At 48.7% G+C, this 20,500-nt stretch overlaps 3 protein-coding genes across 3 annotated transcripts; 1 reads left to right on the plus strand and 2 right to left on the minus strand.

The window, feature by feature from the left end:
- Positions 1-1,744: 1,744 nt before the first annotated feature.
- Positions 1,745-9,842, minus strand: spata5l1 (spermatogenesis associated 5-like 1). The gene is made up of 8 exons (XM_007905768.2): positions 8,766-9,842; positions 8,136-8,321; positions 7,495-7,653; positions 6,912-7,121; positions 6,287-6,529; positions 5,910-6,044; positions 4,844-4,969; positions 1,745-2,339 (listed from the first exon to the last, which is right to left on the minus strand). Exons 1-8 carry the CDS (start codon positions 9,834-9,836, stop codon positions 2,181-2,183), a joined length of 2,289 nt encoding a protein of 762 aa, XP_007903959.2. The 5' UTR covers positions 9,837-9,842; the 3' UTR covers positions 1,745-2,180.
- Positions 9,843-13,060: 3,218 nt separating this feature from the next.
- Positions 13,061-15,328, minus strand: LOC103186619 (traB domain-containing protein-like). Its single transcript, XM_007905780.2, has 2 exons — positions 14,405-15,328; positions 13,061-13,891 (listed from the first exon to the last, which is right to left on the minus strand). The coding sequence occupies exons 1-2, from the start codon at positions 14,948-14,950 to the stop codon at positions 13,100-13,102; spliced, it is 1,338 nt and encodes a 445-aa protein (XP_007903971.2). The 5' UTR covers positions 14,951-15,328; the 3' UTR covers positions 13,061-13,099.
- Positions 15,329-16,332: 1,004 nt separating this feature from the next.
- arpin (actin related protein 2/3 complex inhibitor) lies at positions 16,333-19,650 on the plus strand. The gene is made up of 6 exons (XM_042342964.1): positions 16,333-16,444; positions 17,124-17,199; positions 17,659-17,791; positions 18,216-18,422; positions 18,749-18,912; positions 19,440-19,650. Exons 1-6 carry the CDS (start codon positions 16,353-16,355, stop codon positions 19,446-19,448), a joined length of 681 nt encoding a protein of 226 aa, XP_042198898.1. The 5' UTR covers positions 16,333-16,352; the 3' UTR covers positions 19,449-19,650.
- Positions 19,651-20,500: the final 850 nt, after the last annotated feature.

A 20,500-nucleotide genomic window follows, 5' to 3' on the forward strand; every position in this document is an offset into this window, starting at 1 on the left:
TATTTGTGGGCGAACGCGGCGGCCAATTGCGCACAGCAATGTCCCACAAACAGTCGTAGATTGAAAATGACCAATTTATTATTGTTTTTTTTTTGGGGAGGGATTTTGGTTAAAAAGGCAGAGTTTTATTTAGCACCGATTTCCAAAGCAATGCGTATCACTGAATCGAGGTCAATCTTAACGCGCAGAATTTAGCCCATTTATGGACACGTTAACTGATACGCAGTGGTTACTATATATACATATATATGATGATACAGGAAAAACAATGGGCTTGGAGTACAAGTTTTAAAAAAAAATGGAAAGATACACAAACTACCATTTTAAAAAAAAGCCAATCTAGTGAAGGGAAAGGGCATATTAAACTTACACCGCACATTATATGAATATTATTATATATATATGGTATATCCTACTCGTTTACCTTTAAGAACGATTGAAAACTGCCCTTTGGATTAAATTGACCCTTATGACGCTCATAAGGGTCATTTCCTTTGCAAATTATATTGTGAAACTTCATCTATCATTTTGTCATTTGGTTATAAAAGCAAGACGTGCTGGCATTTTAAAGAAAATGAAACTGACTGCTTTTCTTCGTATAAATCACTTGCAGCGTGTGTATAAATATCCTCAAATCAATCATAGGGTTCTCTGTCTGGGCACTCCACTGTGCAATACGAACATGTAGCTTCCTGTGTAAGTCAGGCAAAGACAGACAGACAGACACCCAGGTGTCTATGGCTTAGACCAGAGAACACGTCTTCATGGGAACTCTGTCCTTGGGCCAGTCACTGATCACACACGTTCAGATCAAGGTCACGGAACCAATTAAGCAAACATCAACTGAGCTATAAAACTGTCCTCTTACCTTTATTGAAGAATGGGATGCAGTATTTGGGTCATGATGTATGCTGAGTGTAGTATGCTTGGGATAGACAGACAACTTTGGACGTTGAGACATCTCAAAGCTCTTCACACAATATACTGTGAAGTGAATTGACTGTGTATTTTAGGGGGTGAAATGCGGCCACAGCGATGTCCCACAAACAGTCATGGATTGAGTGACCAAATTACATAGGAGGCGCTACATCATATGTAAGGATTATTATATTAACTAATCAAAGTTAGGAAGGTTCAAAGGCAAAAAAGAAAATTATTTCTCGACTGGAATCGCTTTGGTCACAGGAATCAGCTGCCTGCGTGGTGAACACATTCCTGAAAACGTGCGTCTCAAAGGTACAAGTCTGTCTTGTTACAGTACAAGCAGATGTGCCTGCAGCAATGTAACAGGCATATTTTACAGAAATCTGTTTTTTATCTGGATAAACATGAGAACAAAGGCTCTCACCCCAGCCCACATCAGAAACTACGAGGACTGCATTGAGCAACAAACACAAAAGTACAAGATATGAGAGAGAAAGAGAGAGAGAGTAGCCAGAGGTAAAGGGAGGGTTTCTACTAAAAACAAAATAATCCTCACGTTTGATATACCACCTTTCACATTGGGAGAAAAAGCGTATCAAAGCACTTTAAAGGAGACACTGTAAAAGTGCAGTTATTTTGTATCTGTAAGCTGACCTGGCACCCGATTTACTCACAGCCATGTCCCGCAAAAAGAGTGACTAATTTTAATCGGGGGATTGTTGGCCAAGGAAACCCTTTCTCTTTTTGAATAAAGCCATGGGATCTTTAACGTGCACCTGAACAGGCACAGACAGTATTTTGATTTAATGTTTCATCCTAAGGACGGCATCTCTGACAATGCAAAACCCACCCAGCACTGCACTGGAGTGTCTGATGCACAAATAGCCGCAAGAAACCACTGCTCTGTGCTACCCAATCCTTTTCAGTTTCCACTCTTTTCTGCTCCCATTGAGTCTGTGTGCGTGTGCATGTGTCTGTATCGTCCCGACGTGAAAGGTGCTGTACAAATGTAATTTTGTATTGTATGTTCACCACTCCTCTGAACCCATTCTGAGAGTAATACTTTTACCCAAAAAATCTCTGTCCTCTAATACTACAAGGACACACGGAGCCTTTTTGTCCACTTCAATGTAAAATCACAGGTGTCTTATGTTCACAGCCAAGTCAAAATTCTTCAGTAGGGTTGTCACTTGCGGAAGATACAACCGTGCATTAGAGACACCACGCGAAGTCATCATAGAGTGTCTACGTGTTAATTACTCAGCAATGGTTCTCTTGCTGGAAAATAAACTGCAATAGAAATCCAGGTGCCCATCAGTCAAAGTGGGTTTAAAACTCTCAAGAGAGGTTAGGAAGTGTCTGCGGTTGACAGCAGTAGCTTGTAGTTCACTCTCCTGGAGAGCCAGCAAGGCAGCCTGTGAAGAACAAAAAGGAGTGTCACAAAAGGCAAAGACCAATGAAGTAATTTTAGCCCTAAATGTTCAGCTGGAATCCAGGCCAACACTCCAGCTCAGTCAGTGCCAGGGAAGCGGGTGGGTGGAGGGGGAACACTGCATTGTCGGAGATGCTTAAATTGAGAATCCATGACTGTCCAGCGCCTTGGGACGTCCTCCTGACTTGAAACGCGCTATACAAATGTAATTTTGTTGTTGTTGTTGTTGTCATCCTGCCTGCTGAAGATTGTGTGACATCATTTGAAAAGAGAGGTATTGTCTCCCGATGTCCTGGCCAACACACTCTGCCCTTTGAGTCGTCTAGAAGACGTGAAAAGCGCTATATCAAACGCAAGGATTATTATTATTTATTATTACTCTCCAGATTTAAACCATTGAAATGAAACCCAATCCTTTCATGACTGTTATTGGGATCAGATTTTTGGCAAATTCGCTGCCGCTTGTACAAATAGACGTTCGCTGCTCTTGGCAGAAAATACCAACGCAGCAATTTAAGAAGTTATGGGAAACATTTCAAAAGCAAGCATTATTAATTATTATTATTGGCTGGTTACAGACTGGGAGCCGCTGCTCTGTGTAAGCAAATGTGCCTGGAGAGAAACAAACATGAAGAATGCAACACACTGAAAAAAAACCCATCAAGGTTAGAACCTGTAAAAGAATAACCCCTGAATAGCGCTCGGTTTATATCTACGGTTCCAACACTCTAGGTTTCTACAGATCAGAGTAGTCATGAGACTGGAGTCTGGTGACAGAGAGGTAAGGTGTATTTCAGGCTGAGGAATGAAATTTGTGTGAAAGTATTGTAAGAGGCTGCTGGGGAGAGCAATCACATATTACCAAATTACAACAAGGGCTAACAGCGAGAGATAAATATATCAGCCATCATCTACATCACAACCTCGATGGGTAGTCCCACGCGCAGCCTGGATGCTGTTCCTGCCTGGCATTCAGATCGATGGCTCGTAAGAGAGGGGGCGCAACTCATTCAGTTTGTGATGCCCTCTCCCTTCCCCCGTCCCACCCCATCCCTGGCACCATCGTCTGAATTCCAGGTAAGTCACACAGCGAGGTGAAAGGGATAAATCAGTATTGAGTTATTCCCAGCTTTTCATCACTCACAGGCAAGTGAGAGTCTATGGTGCATCTGGTGCATGCTCCACCTACACTGTGTGGGCTCAACACCAAATGACTTGCACTTGTATCAAGGCCACTCACGCAGAATCACCAGCTCGAAAGCCGCTTTGTGGTGGTGATAGGGATTTAAGGACGTTGACCGAATGCGCTGACAAAGAGATACATTTCAAATAGAGGTTTGCTGGGAGGGAGAGAATGAGCCAAGCAAAGGGAACAGGAGAGGATGCTCGGAGGCTTGTGTGGATTATAAACACTGGTGCAGGTTAGTTGGGCCTGTTCGTGTGCTGTAACATGCTGTAATATTGCTGTGAATATTGGGAGCAGTTTTGAGGCAGCGGAGACTTGGCCACCAAAGGAAGCAGTGGTGGAAGCAGGAGACCACGGTTGCGAAAGGTTGACAGCATTGACAACATGTGCGCTAAATATGTTCCATTCCCCAGCGCTGAAACCCTCCCAGTCGATAACCACATACAAACAAAAGAAAGATATATAACATCTTCCGTAACATGGATGGAGTGACGAGGTCAAATGCATCTTTGACAACTTGTTTCAGCTCCTCCATAGTCTCATATCACCGTTTGTAACAGGGGGTGACAGGACTTTGTAGACACCCTGAATTCCCCGACAAGGCTAACCAGACAGGTACAGGATATTACTTGGCTGCTGCGCGCTCGATCACGGATTGCGGTCTGACAAGGTTGAGGTTTGAGTTGCTAAGTCGGTACAAGTGGAAAGAACCTCTCAGCTCTACGTTGACTGATGCAGCTGCCCGGCTTCCTGTTATCATTTGCAACACAAGTTACAAGTGTTTTGACATGTACAGGGTGTTCACAAAGTCCTGCGACCCCCTTTTTCTTACATTGATTTTTATTCACTGTTTCAGATGAGTCGAGCGTAACAATGTCCGATACCAGTAACTTCCACCTCACTCCATCCACGTGACGGAAGATATCGCACCGATCGTTATCTGCCATAAAAATTATGGCACAACCATCACACACACACACACCCATCCTCTGGACGTCTGAATACAGTTATACACTTGTACTGAATTACAATTAAGTACTTCTGGATACAATTATCATCATTCTTCCACATGTTTCAGTTGTTGAGTCAGTGAATACATGGGGGTAGCAGGACTTTATGAACACCCTGTACTGTACAGGATAAGCAGCAGCCTGATTTGACTTCACTTCTGAAGGATCAGTGCTTTGATATGAACGTACAAGACAAGGACAAAACGACACCCAGCAATAACCACTTAAACAGACAGGTAGCGATGGGAGAGCGGTTTACGGTCGCCTCAAACCGTGGCGGGACACACTTACCTCTTTACACAGGCTCTGCAGATCGGCTCCGGAAAAGTTTGGGGTCTGCCTCGCCAACTCCTGAAGACACACGTCAGCACCCAGCGGAGTGACGGACGTGAAGATCCTCAACGCGGAAACTCTGGCCTGAAGAGCGACAAAGAAACTCTGCGTTTAGTAAGCAAAAGAAGAATTGGGGAGAAAATAACAAAAGGGTGGGGGGGGTGAGGTAACCATTCTGTGTTAACCTGACCCACAATGGACACTGATGTGTTAGCATCTCTTATAGATTGCTTCAACGACAACGTTTCTACTTAAGAGACCCGATTCGCCTACAAAATTCACAGTCACTACACTTTATGGTGTAGTGAGTCCTGTAAAGTGCTTTCTTGAGACGTGAAAGGCGCTAGATCAACTGCAATGATGATTATTATTATTATTATTATTCTTTATTAATAAACCTGGCAGGACGTCAATAAAGTCAGGATTGTAAGTCAAACTCAAATGGTAATGGTCCTCCTTTCCTCCTCCCCCTACCCCTCCAGAGAAGGTGTGGAAGCCATTTGAAAAGCAGCCAACGCGTAATAAGGAGGAAATGCAAACATTACTGTGAACTGAACGATCAAGAGAGTGGATGGTGGGCGGTCCTAACTGAAGCAGGTTGTGCAATGGGAGTGAGCCCTACTGATCGAAGTCAAGACAGTTAATGCTGCGATCTGGTGGTGACTGCCTGCACCACAACTGGACATTAACACGTCGAGACACAGCAGCCCAAATGATACAGTTAGATGCTATTACACCGCGCTTCGCTTCCTATCGACCCAGGGATAGCCGGCCGGCTGGATTCCCGGTCAAGCAGAGAAAGCGTCTCGGCATCTAGCGGTGTCTCAGCAACCGGTGGAGCTGCTCCCGAGGGCGTTTGTCAGCTCCCTGCGCAGTGATCCGAAAATGTTCACCGGCTGCCATTTTAGTTTTTTTAAAAAACACGTGACCCGTTTTAACACAGGGTCTGATTTCATGGACCTCAAACCACCGGGTGATAACAGAGTCCGTATTACAGTCATTACCGTACAGAGCGCACGCTCACGTTTTCATCAGGAGGTGGAACGTAGACAATCTGGTCAAATCTCCCGGGACGCAGCAAGGCGTCATCCAGCAGGTCGGGCCGATTGGTGGCAGCCACCACGATAACGTCTTTGTTGCAAACCTCTTGAAACTCCAACTGAAGAGCAGCAACAACAACAACAAGTCGCATTTATTTCACTCCCTTTACGTGGGGCAGTGTCTCGGGAGCGCTTAACGGTGCCGATCTGGTGGGGGAGGGAAGAGGTGAAGAGCAAAACAAAGGGACGGAGGAAGACGCAGAGAGCGTTTTTTCAAACCGATCAGACCCGCAAGACAAAGCAGCAGCAGATTGTGTTTCTGCACGAAGACACCCGAGGCAGACTGCGTCCTATCTGATACCTTGGCATCGTCTCTCGCCTCTGCCAGCTGGCCTCCTCCCTCGTGTAGAGGCCCTTTGCGGCCTGCGCCCCTCCTCTCGGTCACTGCCAGCCCAATGCCGTCCATCTCGTTCAGCAGAACAGACAAGACTCGCTCGTGCACGCCGCGCCCGTCCTTGGCGTCCCGCGACCGTGATCCCAGGATGGAGTCGATCTCGTCCAGGAACAGGAGGCTTGGGGCTCCGGCTCTTGCTTGCCGAAAGACCTGTGGTGGAGTCCAGTAGCGGAGAGGTTAGTGCGTTCGCCTCGCGAGCGAGACGGGTTCGATCGAGTTGGTCCAACCCTCATGCCCCAGATCAGGGTGGTCCAACTGCCGGCCCGCGGGCCGCATCTGGCCCCAGTGGATGATTTTATCCAACCCGCGAACCATTCCCAACTTCACTGTCCAACGAGCCAATAGAGGCGACGAGCAGGCCCTGAGGTTCAGCAGGGGCTGAGGCTCTGCCCGAAAACAGGACTGGCCAATCAGCATAACATATTCCAGATATTTCTCAAATCCCGCATCCGGCCTTCAGCAGTCAAAAGTATGGACGCCCCTGATCCAGATATTCGCTGGAACACGTCTCTCTCAAACCAAAGTGAATTACCTGAGCGAGTATCTTTTCAGAGTCTCCGACGAAGGGAGAGAAGAGGTCAGCTCCGCTGAGCGACAGGAAGGAGCAGCCACAGCTAGTGGCGGCTGCCCTCACCAGGGTGGTCTTTGCACAACCTGGGGGTCCGTAGAGAAGAATTCCTTTGGGGCGAGTGAGGCCCATCCTCACAAATGCATCTGGGAACTTCATTGGCCATTCGATACACTGTAAACGGAGAGGAAATTCCAAGGTGTCACACAGAACAAGTGACTCTCATAGACCTGATGATCTGTACCCAACCGTTATATAACCCAGGCTCAGCACTCATTCCGTTTGCTCCGTTCCCTTTACAAAATAGTCACTACACTTCACACTGAAGGCATTTTGAGGCATCCTCCTCATTTGAAATGCATTATTATAACAAAATAGTTGGCTGCTGCGCTTCACCCACAAATATACAGTCAATCCACTTTACAATATATTTTGTGAACCTTTGAGATGTCTCAACGATGTGATAAGGCGCTGCAAGGATTATTATTATTATTATTATTACCTACGAAAGGGAGAGAAAGCGCACTATAACCACAGCTCATTTTACCTGCATCAGTTTCAATTTAACGTCTTCCAAGCCTCCGATCGTTTCCCAAAGGATGGGTCGGAAGTCGATGCGAGCGACGCTGCTCCTCAGGGATGAAGGATGCACCGTCCTGAGAGCCTCGCGGAAGTCTGTTGGCCTGATTTCAGGATCTGCCGAGTCCTTCCCTCCCAAAAGAACATCACGGGATCAGAAACCGTCATTTAAAGCTTACAAACCAGGAACATTCAACACAGACACAGACACATCCTGGACGGGTTAACGTCGGGACATTTTCTATATAAATGTAAATTTGAATTGTGTTGTATTCCAAAGGCACAGCACCACTTTTCCTCCCGGAGGTGCTGGCCGCACAGACCGGGAAGGTACTCAATCCAATCCATTTAAACATCTGCGTTAGGAATCGTTTCCGATTTCATTTGGCTCCGAGGTGATCGAAGCCGAGGTCTCACTGGTCAAGGTGACACATAGGGGGCTTCCCCGGAGACACCCGCTCTACCTGGCAAAGCATTTGTTCCATCCCTACGATTTGGGAATTCTCACACCAGAGGGAAGAGCCATGCTCCGATTCGCTTGTCTATTGCCCTCATCATTTTAAACCCCTCAAATCGATCACCAATTTCACTGATGGTTAGCGGATGTACCTGGCATCGCCTTCTCACTGCCTGCATAGCGGCCTCCTGGCACAGAGCAACCAGGTCAGCACCAACATAGCCGCTGGTCACTTCTGCCAACCAGGGCACATCAACTTCACGGGTGAGAGGCATCCCTGCTCCGACTGTTTCCAGAATTGACCGACGTTCCTCCAGCGTGGGGACCCCAATAAACACCTGGGATGGGAAGCAGAACCCGGAGATTTCAATCTAAATTTACAAGACTAGTCTGGCAACTAAATAAAAAAAACACAGATGGGCTAGGAGACTAAGAATTTGTCGACTCCTTTTTTTGGTCTACCTCACTGGTTAAACTGTAGCATTAGAAAGCCTTGCACTCTGTAGATTTACGGATCATTCAACAGGGCAAGGATTATTGACTGTACGATTGGTAAGGATTTATGACTGTGCATTATTGGTCATTCGTTTCATGGCTGTTTGTGGGACATTGTTGTGTGCAATTGTGCTGCCTTGTTTGCCTACAAATACAGTCATTCCGTTTCACAGTAAATCCTGTGAAGCACTTTGAGACGTCCTTCCGACGTGAATTCCAGTGCTCCACCAAATGCAAGGACTACTATCATTATAACGTTTAATGCGTCTGATGTACCTTACACTAACCTCTCTGTCGAACCGTCCTGGCCGCCTCAATGCAGGATCCAGGGCTTGGGGTCTGTTTGTCGCCGCCATTACAACCAACTGACTCTCACTGCCTACCCCGTCCATCAGCGTCAGCAACTGAGCCACCAGGCGGTCCTCGGGAGCGTTGCCCAAGCTGCCTCTTCTAGGGCAGAGCGAGTCAATCTCGTCGATGAACAGCACGCACGGCCCTTCCTGAGCTGAGTCCCTCGCCTGCTGGAAGATCCTTCTCAGGTTGCCCTCGCTCTCCCCCGGCCTGGCTCCGTGAACTGCCGCCCCGCTGATCCCAATCAACCGCGATCCCACTTGCCTTGTGACAGCGCGCACCAGCGAGGTCTTCCCCACCCCTGGGGGTCCCACCAATAACACTCCTCGGGGGCAAGACAAGCCCAATGTAGCCAAGGTCTTGGGGTAATGGAAAGGCAAGTTCAGAATCTCTTTCAATGGAGGGAGAACATTGTCCATCCCACCCAGACAAAGCGACGGGGCTTTAGAGTCGATGCTCCTGAAATGCTCCACAGTGATAATGTCCATGAGCCTGACAGCTGTTTTAGAGGTCAGGAGACCGGCAGCGTGTGTAGACGGTTCCACTCCTTCAATCTCAATGAACGCTACAGGAGCATCGAAAGTCACAGCAACAACATGCCTGGGGCAAAGGTACACGTTCCTGAGCAAGTCTTTCACTAACTCCTTCAGTTGGGTCTTTTCGGCTCTTTTCTTGCTATGCAGGTCTTTAACGATCACTTTCACCTGAACGGCTCTCAGTTTAATGCAGGGCACGGCCTTCAACTGGCTCAGGTTGACCCTCACACCTCTGCAGGGTTTCCCAATCAAATCCCGAGTCGCGCACTTGGTGTCGAGCTGCAGGAAGCCATCTGCCAGGTCGGTCCTCGGCCAGGCAGTGCACAGTGCGCTCCCTCCCAGCACTGAGACCTGCACAGGGGAGCCCAGCTTCACACCCAGCGAAGCCAGTGCACTGGGTCCCAATCGGCATCGCTGAGACCCCAGGTCCCTGGGATCGAGGGGAACCAGGTTCATTGCTGTTCTGGCCATTTCTAACTGCTCAACAGCAGGAGGCAGGTCTCCTGAACAGAACACAAAGTAAGATAAATATTAAACATGTATACAGTCATTTCAATAGATTACACAATACAGTATTGGTACAATTCAAACAGTCTTTTCAGCACAAATTACAACAACAACTTGCAATTATATAGTGCCCCTCATGCAGAGTAGCGTCCCAGAGCTCTACACTTTCTAGTGCCCCAAAACAGATTTTTTTTTACAGAACGGTGCTCTTTTTTCACACACTCTTTCTTTAAATCATTCCCAAAGTACAGCAATCATATTGTCAGATGAAATGCAATTGCGGCCACTGTCACAAATGCAAACTTTGGCGCTTATATTTCTCCCCTCCTCTTGAGGTGAAAGGTGAAAGGTGGGTATTTCTCGTTTACAGTCCCAGACCTTTAGAAGTAATGCCACACAAGCTGCCTTTAGCCTTTTAACTTCCAATACAGGGCTCGAGAGGTAGGGGAAGAGGAGATAAACTCTTGCAATTAAAACATCTGACAACGTGTCTTAAATATGAAAACATAATGCATACATTTAGCCCTTTTTTTTAAACCCCACCTTCTGCAACGCACACACACACACACACATATGTATATATATATATATAAATGTATTGTTCGTTGACTCACTTTCCTTTCTCCGTAGACGCTGCCTGACCTGCTGAGCGTTCCCGGCGACTTCTGTTTTTGTTTCAGATTTCCAGCATCTGCAGTATTTTGCCTTTTATCTGTATAGTGATATATATATACATATATATATATATATGTGTATATGAGACTGTATATGAAGGCAGGAACACTAAACAAAGTCTTGTGTGCAGTGTGTAAGGGGCCGGGGTGCATCACGAAGACCGCCTCGTGCGCTGATCTAGAAATTATAATTAGAAATGAGCTGCTTTAATAACAATAACAATAATCCTCGCATTTGATAGAGCGCTTTTCACGCCGGGAGGACGTCCCAGAGCGCCGCACGGAACCCACCGTAAAGCGAATGGACTGCGTGTTCGTGGGCGTAACGCGGCAACCGATTGCGCGCAGCGGCCTCCGTCCCGCGGACAGCGGCGGGTCGGCAAGTGACCGAGTTATTATTATCGCTGTGGTCGGTTTGGGAGGGAATATTACCATTGGGGGCTGTGTGTGTGTGTGTGTGTGTGGGGGGGGGGGGGCTGTGTGTGGGTGTGTGTGTGGGGCTGTGTGTGTGTGTGGGGGTGTAAGTGTGTGTGGGGGGATGTGTGTGTGTGGCTGTGTGTGTGTGGGTGTGTGTGTGGGGCTGTGTGTGTGTGTGTGGGGGGATGTATGTGTGTGTGGGGGGATGTGTGTGTGTGTGGGGCTGTGTGTGTGTGTGACTGTGTGTGTGTGTGGGGCTGTGTGTGTGTGGCTGTGTGTGTGTGTGGGGGGGGATGTATGTGTGTGTGGGGGGATGTGTGTGTGTGTGGGGCTGTGTGTGTGTGTGACTGTGTGTGGGGGTGTGTGGGGCTGTGTGTGTGTGGCTGTGTGTGTGTGTGGGGGGGGATGTATGTGTGTGTGGGGCTGTGTGTGTGTATGTGACTGTGTGTGTGTGGGTGTGTGTGGGGCTGTGTGTGTGTGTGTATGACTGTGTGTGTGTATGTGACTGTGTGTGTGTGTGTGACTGTGTGTGTGTGTGTGACTGTGTGTGTGGGGACAGGGTTTGGCCCTGTGACCTGTGCCTGGGATTGATCTCGGGGGGGGGGGTGGGGGGGGGGTTGGGGTTTGGGGGCTATCGTTTGGTGAAGCGAGTGCTCGAACCGCTGAGAGCCGCGGGACCCCACCGAGAGAGAGTGACACGGCCTCGAGTAGCCCCCAGTGCCGGGAGGGAGAGTGAAGCACTTCACTCACTCACTCACTCACTCTCTCTCACTCTCTCTCTCTGTCTCACGTGTCCCTCCAGCGGTGCCACACCGTCCCGGAGCTGCACAACCAGAAACCTTCCCGGAGTTCCCCATCACCCACTCCCCTGGTCTCCCTCCCCCTCAAAATAATAATAATAATAAAGAGCATTGTTGTGTTTTTTTTCCCCCTTCTTCTTCTGGCAATTGTCGGTGTCTTTCTGTTTTTTTTTGGGGGGGAAAGGGAGGGGGGGGGGACCGGATAGTGCGACACACACTCTCTCTCTCTCTCTGTGTGTGTGTGTGTGTGTGTTGATCGTCGGTCAAAGGGAGTGGCGGCTGATGGTCGGCCAACCGGACCGGAGCAACATTGTTGCCAGAGGTGTAGCAATAATGTATACAAACGAACCATCTTCCGGGGACGTCCCAAAGCGCTTCGCAGGACACACTGTCCAGGGCGTTGACTGTCCCCCAACCATCGCGCACAGCAATGTCCCCACACAACGGTCGCGGATCGAAAATGACCCATTTTTATTGTCGTTTTTTTGGGGGGAGGGATTATTATTATTATTATTATTAGGGCCGCGGGTGGAGTAAGGAAACTTGCCCGAGGTTTCGCCCTGACCTCTGCCGGGAAAACTTGCCTTTATGTAGCGCCCTTCACGCCGGGCTAGCGTCTCGGAGCGCTTCAGCAGCTCGCGTTTAAACGCATGGGCGCGAAGCTGCGATGGCTCGCACGACACGGCGTGCGTCGTAATACACCGCATGCTTATACCCCCCCCCCCCCCCCCCGCACCCCCCACAAATCACCAATTCTCACTTATTGAACGACGCAGTACTTGCGAGATCTGGGCTCTTATTAATAACTAATCCTTTCCTTTGACGCACAGCACTGGCAGGACTTACTGTAAAGCGAACCGTGCATTTTTGTAGGAGATCGGGGGCGGCCCCATTTGGCGCTCGCAGTGTCCCGCAAATAGCCGTGAAGTGAATGACGTTTTTCCAAGTAGTGCCTTGGGATCTTTAAGGTCCGCCTGAATAGGCCGAATGGACCTTGATGTAACATCCTATCTAAAGATCTGTAGATCCAGCAATGCAGCACTCTCAGCACTGCGCCACACTGTGAATTCAAAGTCCCGACCTGGGCAGAATTGTGTATTTGTCTCGGGCTGATCTCTACTAATGCAGTAATGTTAGCAAGTTGGAAGGCTTCAGTTAAGCCAGGAATGTTACTGGTGGCTAAGTGCAAGCAACGCATACCTTATTCCACGTTTTGTTCTTTACTTATGTTCCAGAAGATTTGTAGCCTAAGACTTGGTGACCCCCAGAGTGCAAACAACTGAGAACAACAGTGAAATAAAGTGTACTTCCACCTTTAATTTTACTGCAACAACTTTCACGGGTTACCCTGCGGCCTTACTCGCTTGTACACTCGATAGAAAATATAGGAGAACAGAATAGTTATGGCTGCATTGAAGACAAGTTGCATCGATCGCAGCGCAGACCCAGGGGGAGGGATTCTGGTGATCTCCTGAATGTCAATTGTTTTGTCCCAGTTTTCAATCATCCCAGGCACGTGCCCAGCGCCAACCACGACCACTACAATAGCCGGAAATCTCGTCCCGTCCTTCAGTGGGATGGGCTTGGCTGCCCGCCGAGCGGCGTGCACCAGGAACTGGTCTCTCTCGGAGATCAGGACCCTGGTCAGGCTGGGCGACTGCTTGTGACTCTCCGCCAGGATTTCTTCCACCGCTTCCTTCTTCTTCATTTCCTCAACCCTGGCTTTGGAAATGTTGGTGGCGGTCTGTCGCTTTGGCGAGTCGTACGTAACCACTTTGTACAGCGTGGTGAAATCCACGGCTCCCAGCACTCGCCTCAAAGTCACCTCGATGGAACGGTCTCCCAACAGAACCCTACAGCCCGGAACCTGCTCGGCCGCGGAGAACGCCACTCTCATCTCCCCACCTGGAGCCATGTTTAGCTTCTTGGTGACTTTGGCCTGGATCAGGATTATTGTTGACTGAACCAGGCCGAGACCCAAACCATTGCGTCTTATCGTGCGGCCAATTTTGGACAGACTCAGGGACTGGGCCTCCTTCAGCGCCATGTCCTCAGGCAACAGCATCACATCTTCTCTTCCACTGCACAGCTCCACCATCACCACATCAGGCTGCATGGCCCTCACCATCTTGAGATACAGAGAGAGAGAGAGAGAGAGAGGGAGGGAGAGGTAACAGGGCATTTACCATCAGCTTAGAGACAGAGGAAATACCAGTGGACAGTACTCATCAACTACCTGCTTGAAAACTCTGGACTGAAATTATCTCACCAAGCTATTTTCTCGAAGATCCTCACACTCATCTTCAAATCCTTTCGCACCCTGGCACCTCCCATCTCTCCGACCCATTTCCTCTCCAAACTGCTTACTCCCCAACCCATTACCTGCTTGGCAGCTTTCAGCCGCTTCCACCCCAAAACTCATTCCCTCAATCCCTCTGCTTTTCCCCTTTCTTCAGGTCACATCGGAAAACCTTCCTCGTCCCTCTGGCTCGGCATCATGCTCTGCCAATGTCGAGGATACTACCCCGCATGAGGGGCGCAATATAAATCCAAGTTGTTGTTATAAATTGGAAAGCAAATTGAACACTTTTTTTCTGAAACAGACTTATAGAGTTACACCGGTCTCTCCAAAAAGACCTACCTGTAGCACATCTTGTTGACTCTGTTCACTGAAATGTGCCACCCCGACCACATAAACACGGCTCCCGTCAGCGGTCTGCAGGAGGGTCACGCTCTCAGGAGGCGTGAAGCCCTCCACATGGCGCAATGCTCGTCTCTTCTCCAAATCCGCCAGATCTTTCTCCTCATATTCGATCACTGCCTCCAAGTCATTGGCGTCCAGAACCTCCACTCCCGCTTCCGAATCCAAGTCCGGCTGGTCGTTGACGCCTCCCGGAAAGATGAAAGGACCGGGCTTGCTTCCCACTTTGCCGCCGAGCAACAGTTGGCTAATCAGAGACCAAGAGGCTAGAGAAGAGTACGGAAAGCAGTTGTTTCGTAAAGAAGTCCTCCTCGTCTGATCACTGCCCTGGTTCTGCACGGGTTTGCTGAGCGAGGCGTCTGATGCATCGCTCCATCTCTGCACAGGCTGAAGCCTGTGGTTTACCAGGTCCCAGAGAAGCCAGTTTCTAACGTCCTGGGCACCAGCTCCAGGGAGCCGCCTGCACCATCGAATTGTCCTGAACATCTGACACAACCGGCTCCTCTCACCCTGCGATCTCTATCCTCAAACCGCTGTTTTGCTTTTAGAATAAGAACAAAAGAAATGTAATAATTCTTGCGTGCCAATTGGATGCCACGCTTCGCCCGTAAAAGACACAGTCAATCCGCTTTACAGTACTATCCCGTGAAGCGCTTTAAGATGTCTTGACAGCGTGTAATGCATCAGAAAAATGCAACGATAACCGGACCCAGGAAAACAAATACTTCGCCGCAGCTTGGATCACCCCATTAACCGCAGGGGACCTGTATCTTCAGCTGAAGTTAGGGTTACGTACGCCTCGTTACTGGCTGCGCAGGGCATGCGGGCGAATCTTTAGCCCGACCCCCCCGCCCCCCCGAAAGATTGCCCCACAAAATAATCACAGCAAGAACTAAATAGCAATAGGATTTATGTCATTAATCGAGAAATTATTTCTATGGTGGGACGTTTGTTTTGTTGGTCAAACCAAAGAGGTTGTCACCACTGCTTTAGACGGACGTTGGGTTATACAATGATGAAGAGGAAGAGACACAGAGAGAGGGAGGGGAGAGGGGAGAGAGAGAGAGAGAGAGACCCAGTGGAAGGATCTGGACAGCGTTCGCCTTTTCCTGATCTATTTCCGGGGATTCCCCCCCTCCCGGGATTGATACATTCAGTCTGACTGACGTCACAGAGCGGCGCAGTGACGCGTCGTGGGGAGGGGGAACCCCGGGGATATCCCGAGAAACCACACAAACCAGGCGGCCGCCCCCCCTCTCCCCCAACCCCCACCCCCACCACTCTCCCCCAACCCCCACACCCCCACCCTCTCCCCCACCACCACCCCCACCCTCTCCCACACCATCACCCCCACCCTCTCCCCCAACCCTCACCCCCACCACTCTCCCCCAACCCTCATCCCCACCACTCTCCCCCAACCCCCACCCCCACCCCTCTCCCCCAACCCCACCCTCACCCCTCTCCCCCAACCCCACCCCCACCACTCTCCCCCAACCCCCACCCCCACCACTCTCCCCCAACCCTCACCCCCACCACTCTCCCCCAACCCCCACCCCCACCACTCTCCCCAACCCCCACCCCCACCACTCTCCCCCAACCCTCACCCCCACCACTCTCCCCCAACCCTCACCCCCACCACTCTCCCCCACCACTCTCCCTCTCCCTCTCCCCCACCACTCACCCCTCTCCCCCACTGCTCTCCCCCACTCCTCTCCCCCAACCCCCACCCCTCTCCCCCACCCCAGAGCTTGGGTTGGATCGGGTTGGGAATCGCTTGCGAATAATTCCCGGGAATCTCGTCAGTCGGATCCCCCTTCCCCCCCCCCCGCCCCCCGGGAAAGCGGAAATCCGAGTCACACACCAAACCTGGTGTGAGGGGGTGTGAGGGATGAGTCGGATTTACGATAACGCGGTCCTTAGGAACAAACCTGTGAACTCGGAGCAGGTGTCTGCGCTCTGGGAGCCGGTGGCCCTCCAGGGGTAGGTACAGGGGGGGGGGGACCACTGGAACTGGAGGGGTTTTTTTTTTTTGGGGGGGGGGGAAGAAACGAGCAAATCACTGAGTTAGGGGGAAAGGGAAGAGAGCCTGGGAAGGGGGATCGGATCCACCAGCGCTCCCCACTTTCTGTCTATCCGTTTTCCCACTGGTCACCCTCTGCACTCCTCTCATCTGCAAACATTTGCTCCTCTCCATTCCCCTCGTCGCTGTTCCCACTTCTATCTGTTGCTCCAATTAACCCCCACCCACCCCCACTCTTGATTCCAACCCCCAGCTCAGGTAACCTTACGTCCAGCGCCTTGGGAAGTCCTTCCGAGATGAAGGGCGCAAAATAAATGTGGTGGTCCGAACCGGTTTCACGGGAACTCATGTTTTCCAGTTTAAAGTAAAAGATGCCAACGTTTCGAAGCTTTCGTTTTGAGAACTTATCCGACCCTCCCAGTTTTGTTCGGTTTTATTTCGCTGCCGCCCTTGGACGGCAATCATTCTGCGAACACATGCCAGAGGGCTGGCATAGCAGAGCGCCCCTCCCATCACGATCTCAAGAGCCAAAGTACTCTTGTGTATCCACTTGGTTTGAAAATACTGTAATTTGTTTAAATTGTGAGCGTGCCTGGCTCCGAGACGCTTTGTTAACCTTACAACCACTGGATCTTGCAGAGGTAATGGAGTGATCCTGGAAGGGGAGTTGGTGGACGTCTCCCGCCATGTGATCACAGATAGCGGTAAAAATAAGGTAAGAAAATATTTTGAAGTATTTCCGTGTGTGCTCCGACAACCGGTTATCATTAACTGCCCCCTTACCAGTGGCCGAATCATTTAACAGTGTTGGTAGCATCATCTCCTGGGTCAGAAGGTGGTGGGATCCAAGCCCCATGTCAGGACTTTTGAGCGAGGCTGACCATCAAATGCAGTCCTGGGGATCACTGCATTTTCAGAGGTGCTGATTTTCGGATGACGTCTAAAGGTCTATTAGTTAGGTGGATGTTAAATATCCCAGAGAAGAGAGTTTCTCTCCCTTCACAAAATAGGTGCTCAAGCACACACAACGATTAATACACCAATCCTAAAATATGGGAGAAAATATATAGTTTGAAAACAAATACAGGCTGAATAATATAAAAGTCTCATTATAGAATGCAAAGCTAGGAAAGGAAGATTAATGTATTAAAATACCATCATGGGGATTTTTTAGGATCGCTACTTTATTCTGTACATCAAACCGACAAGGATCCACAAGAGAAAGTTTGATTCTCTCGGAGTGGAGATGGAACCAAACTTCAGTGATACAAAGAAAGTAAACACGGGCTACTTGATGTCTTCCTTCAGTGAGTATGGAATTATAATAATAATAATCCTTGCATTTGATACAGTGCCTTATTACATCATTGAGACATATCAATGCACTTCACAGGATATTCTTTGAAGTGCATTGACTGTGTATTTTGTGGGTGAAACGTGGCAGCCAAATGCACACGGCAGTGTCCCGTAAACAGTCGTGGATTGAGTGATTACATTTTCTTTCGTAAATTATTACCCTCTGAAAGCAATCCGCCAATCAACTAACAACTGGGTTCCTACTTACTGCTAGGTAAACAGAGGAGTGTGGAGTATGGAAACTTGCCCAAGGTTTCGCTTGGGAATCAAACCTGGTCCACTTGCTTGCGAGGTGAGCGCACTAACCACTATGGGAGTAAGCCGTGGCCTGAACTTTCTACTTTTTGTCTTGTCATGTGCTACACTGCTGGACAGAAGTGGAAGCCAAAGGACAGACAGACAAGATATCAGTAGAGGAGCTGAAGAGACTGCTGAGCAAACCGGCGCTGCTGAGAATCTCCGAGAAGTACACGCCCGACCACACAGTGGCCTTTTGGCTCCCCGAGGGGGAAATGGAAAAAATTGAGCTTGAGATGGGAGATGTTTTGCGTTTGAAGACCAGAGGTGACGGACCGTTTATCTGTAAGTGACAAGCTAGAGGCTTTAAACCATCCAAAATACCCAATAGATAGTCATTAAGACCAATTTGCCATAAAAATTGAAGGTTGGCAAGCATTCTGGGAAATTCTGTCTTAATTAACGATTCAAGACACTAAGGGGGCTATATAAATACAAGTTGCTGTTGTGGTTAATTTGGAAGACAAGTCTTTTTGTTGTCATTCAGTGAAATACCCGCAAAGAAACCGCAATTGACTAATTTTCAAGAAGTTTCAAGTCTTAACTAAAGGTCTCCAGAATCAGCAGGTTCCACAATAATAAAACATGGTATTCATTGATTATTTTTACAGTTACTTTGGCAAAAGTGGATGCTGGAACCGTAACGAAATGCAACTTTGCAGGCGATCAGGTTGCTGGAGTCTCCTGGACTGAAAAAGTCTTCGCTGCTAAAACTCAAAAGGAGCAAGACTCCAAAAGTGGTGGGCAAGGAGAAGGTGCAGAGGAGGATGAATGGGTGAGATGGGAAAGCAGACTGAACTGATTGTGGGAGCTGTTCCTCTTAGAGATGTTTAAATGGAGGATCAATGCCCAGACACTGATTACGCGACACTGAAACATTGGAGTATTCCAAACCCTGGCAAAATTCAGTAGCCTATTCAATAGGTTGGGGGATGCATCCAAGCCCAATCCTTTCCTAACTTGATACGGACACTGGCCTGCCCCACATCCCCTGCCCTGCCTGCTCCACTGTCAGAGTTCAGGCCCTTATCCTTCCTGTACCCACCCTTCTGGAACTCAATCCTGGTGTCCCTTCACCTCATCCACTCCCTTGCCTCCTTCAAGGCCCGTCTCAAGACTTTCCTCTTTGACTGTGCTTTTGTTCATCTTCCCACCACCACCCCTTGCCCTCCACCTCTCTTGACTCCACCCTGGTGAGAAGTAAAATCAGCGTTCGTTTGAGTCACTGAGTAAAACCTTGTGAGAAGTGATTCCATTGTTCAATTAGAGTTTTCATTTAACGCACGTTTCTTTTACTTCCAGGAGGACTAAGGTTCACAGCTTAGTTGGATCATTAGCAAGATACAGGAATGCCAGAAGAAATGTCTGTCTGTCTCCTGAAATGATTAGAACAGGGGAAGGCTACGTCACATGATGAGGGCAAGCAGGATTGAAGAGGACCAACCCTTCTTTCACTTAACATTTTCCTCCTCTCACCCCCCACCCCACCCCCTTGTCCCTTGTCTCTTCCTTCCCCACCTTATAGAGTAAACCACACATAAGTCGTATCAGTTAGGACTTATGCAAAGTACGAGTTATGTCAAACTTGCATAGAATATAAACTCTTGAATGGGACTTGGGTAGATGTATAACTTAGGCGATTATACGATTTACACAGAGAAGCGAATTTTACTGTGTTTCAGACACTTATGTGAAGTTTGTATCAAAAAGTGTCTGCCTTACAGCTGGTTCTCCGCCATGTTACACAAATGTTTGGCTCCTGGCCAGGGTTAAGAACATCTATTAGGTATTTTCTGGCATGGAGTGAAGTGGAAAGCAACTCAGAAACAACTGTTTACTTTGCTCGCTCCATTCACTTCAGATGATGCCAAACCTCAAATGCAGCCTTTTTTAATTTTTTTTCTTGACGTGGCGAGGGCATGATGCCCTATGTTGCTTTATTAATGTCACTGGTCACAGGACATGCATTCCATGAGACACGGTGTATCTTTTCAAGTCAAAAAATCGATGTCTCAAAACACTCTTCAGTGAATTGTTCTGGTGGTTGAAAAGACTGCCTCGTATTGCCCCTTTTGCACATAGTATATTATTTGCGCTTGATTTTTTTGGGGGGGACGTGGAATCCATTTTGGCACAAAACCGATTCCAGTAAAACACAAAGTTCCACTTCCAGGAGTCCTCCTGGAGCACATGTGTAAGTCTGTAAGTCGTTTTTTTAACTTGTGCCAAATAATTTGCAGTTTTGTTCCCATTGAACCCAACCCGATCTTCCATGCTGCAGAGAGGAGACGCTACTCCCATCAGTCAGCGTTTCATTCACATCCATTTATAATATTATTATTATTAGTAGTAGTAGTAGTAGT

This window comes from Callorhinchus milii, unplaced genomic scaffold, assembly GCF_018977255.1.
Source record: "Callorhinchus milii isolate IMCB2004 unplaced genomic scaffold, IMCB_Cmil_1.0 Scaffold22, whole genome shotgun sequence".
NCBI classification, from domain to species: domain Eukaryota; kingdom Metazoa; phylum Chordata; class Chondrichthyes; order Chimaeriformes; family Callorhinchidae; genus Callorhinchus; species Callorhinchus milii.

What these genes read in the sequence shown, in the direction of transcription:
- spata5l1 (XM_007905768.2), bottom strand. Translation starts at nt 9,836, where the DNA reads ATGGCCAGAACAGCAATGAACCTGGTTCCCCTCGATCCCAGGGACCTG. An exon ending in CAGGACGGTTCGACAGAGAG is followed by an intron (nt 8,322 to 8,765) that starts GTTAGTGTAAGG and finishes TTCCCATCCCAG; the next exon opens with GTGTTTATTGGGGTCCCCAC. An exon ending in TTAAATTGAAACTGATGCAG is followed by an intron (nt 7,122 to 7,494) that starts GTAAAATGAGCT and finishes CTCCGTTTACAG; the next exon opens with TGTATCGAATGGCCAATGAA.
- LOC103186619 (XM_007905780.2), bottom strand. Translation starts at nt 14,950, where the DNA reads ATGTTCAGGACAATTCGATGGTGCAGGCGGCTCCCTGGAGCTGGTGCC. An exon ending in GTCAACAAGATGTGCTACAG is followed by an intron (nt 13,892 to 14,404) that starts GTAGGTCTTTTT and finishes CTGTATCTCAAG; the next exon opens with ATGGTGAGGGCCATGCAGCC.
- arpin (XM_042342964.1), top strand. Translation starts at nt 16,353, where the DNA reads ATGAGTCGGATTTACGATAACGCGGTCCTTAGGAACAAACCTGTGAAC. An exon ending in GAGCCGGTGGCCCTCCAGGG is followed by an intron (nt 16,445 to 17,123) that starts GTAGGTACAGGG and finishes TGGATCTTGCAG; the next exon opens with AGGTAATGGAGTGATCCTGG. An exon ending in CTACTTGATGTCTTCCTTCA is followed by an intron (nt 17,792 to 18,215) that starts GTGAGTATGGAA and finishes ACTGCTGGACAG; the next exon opens with AAGTGGAAGCCAAAGGACAG.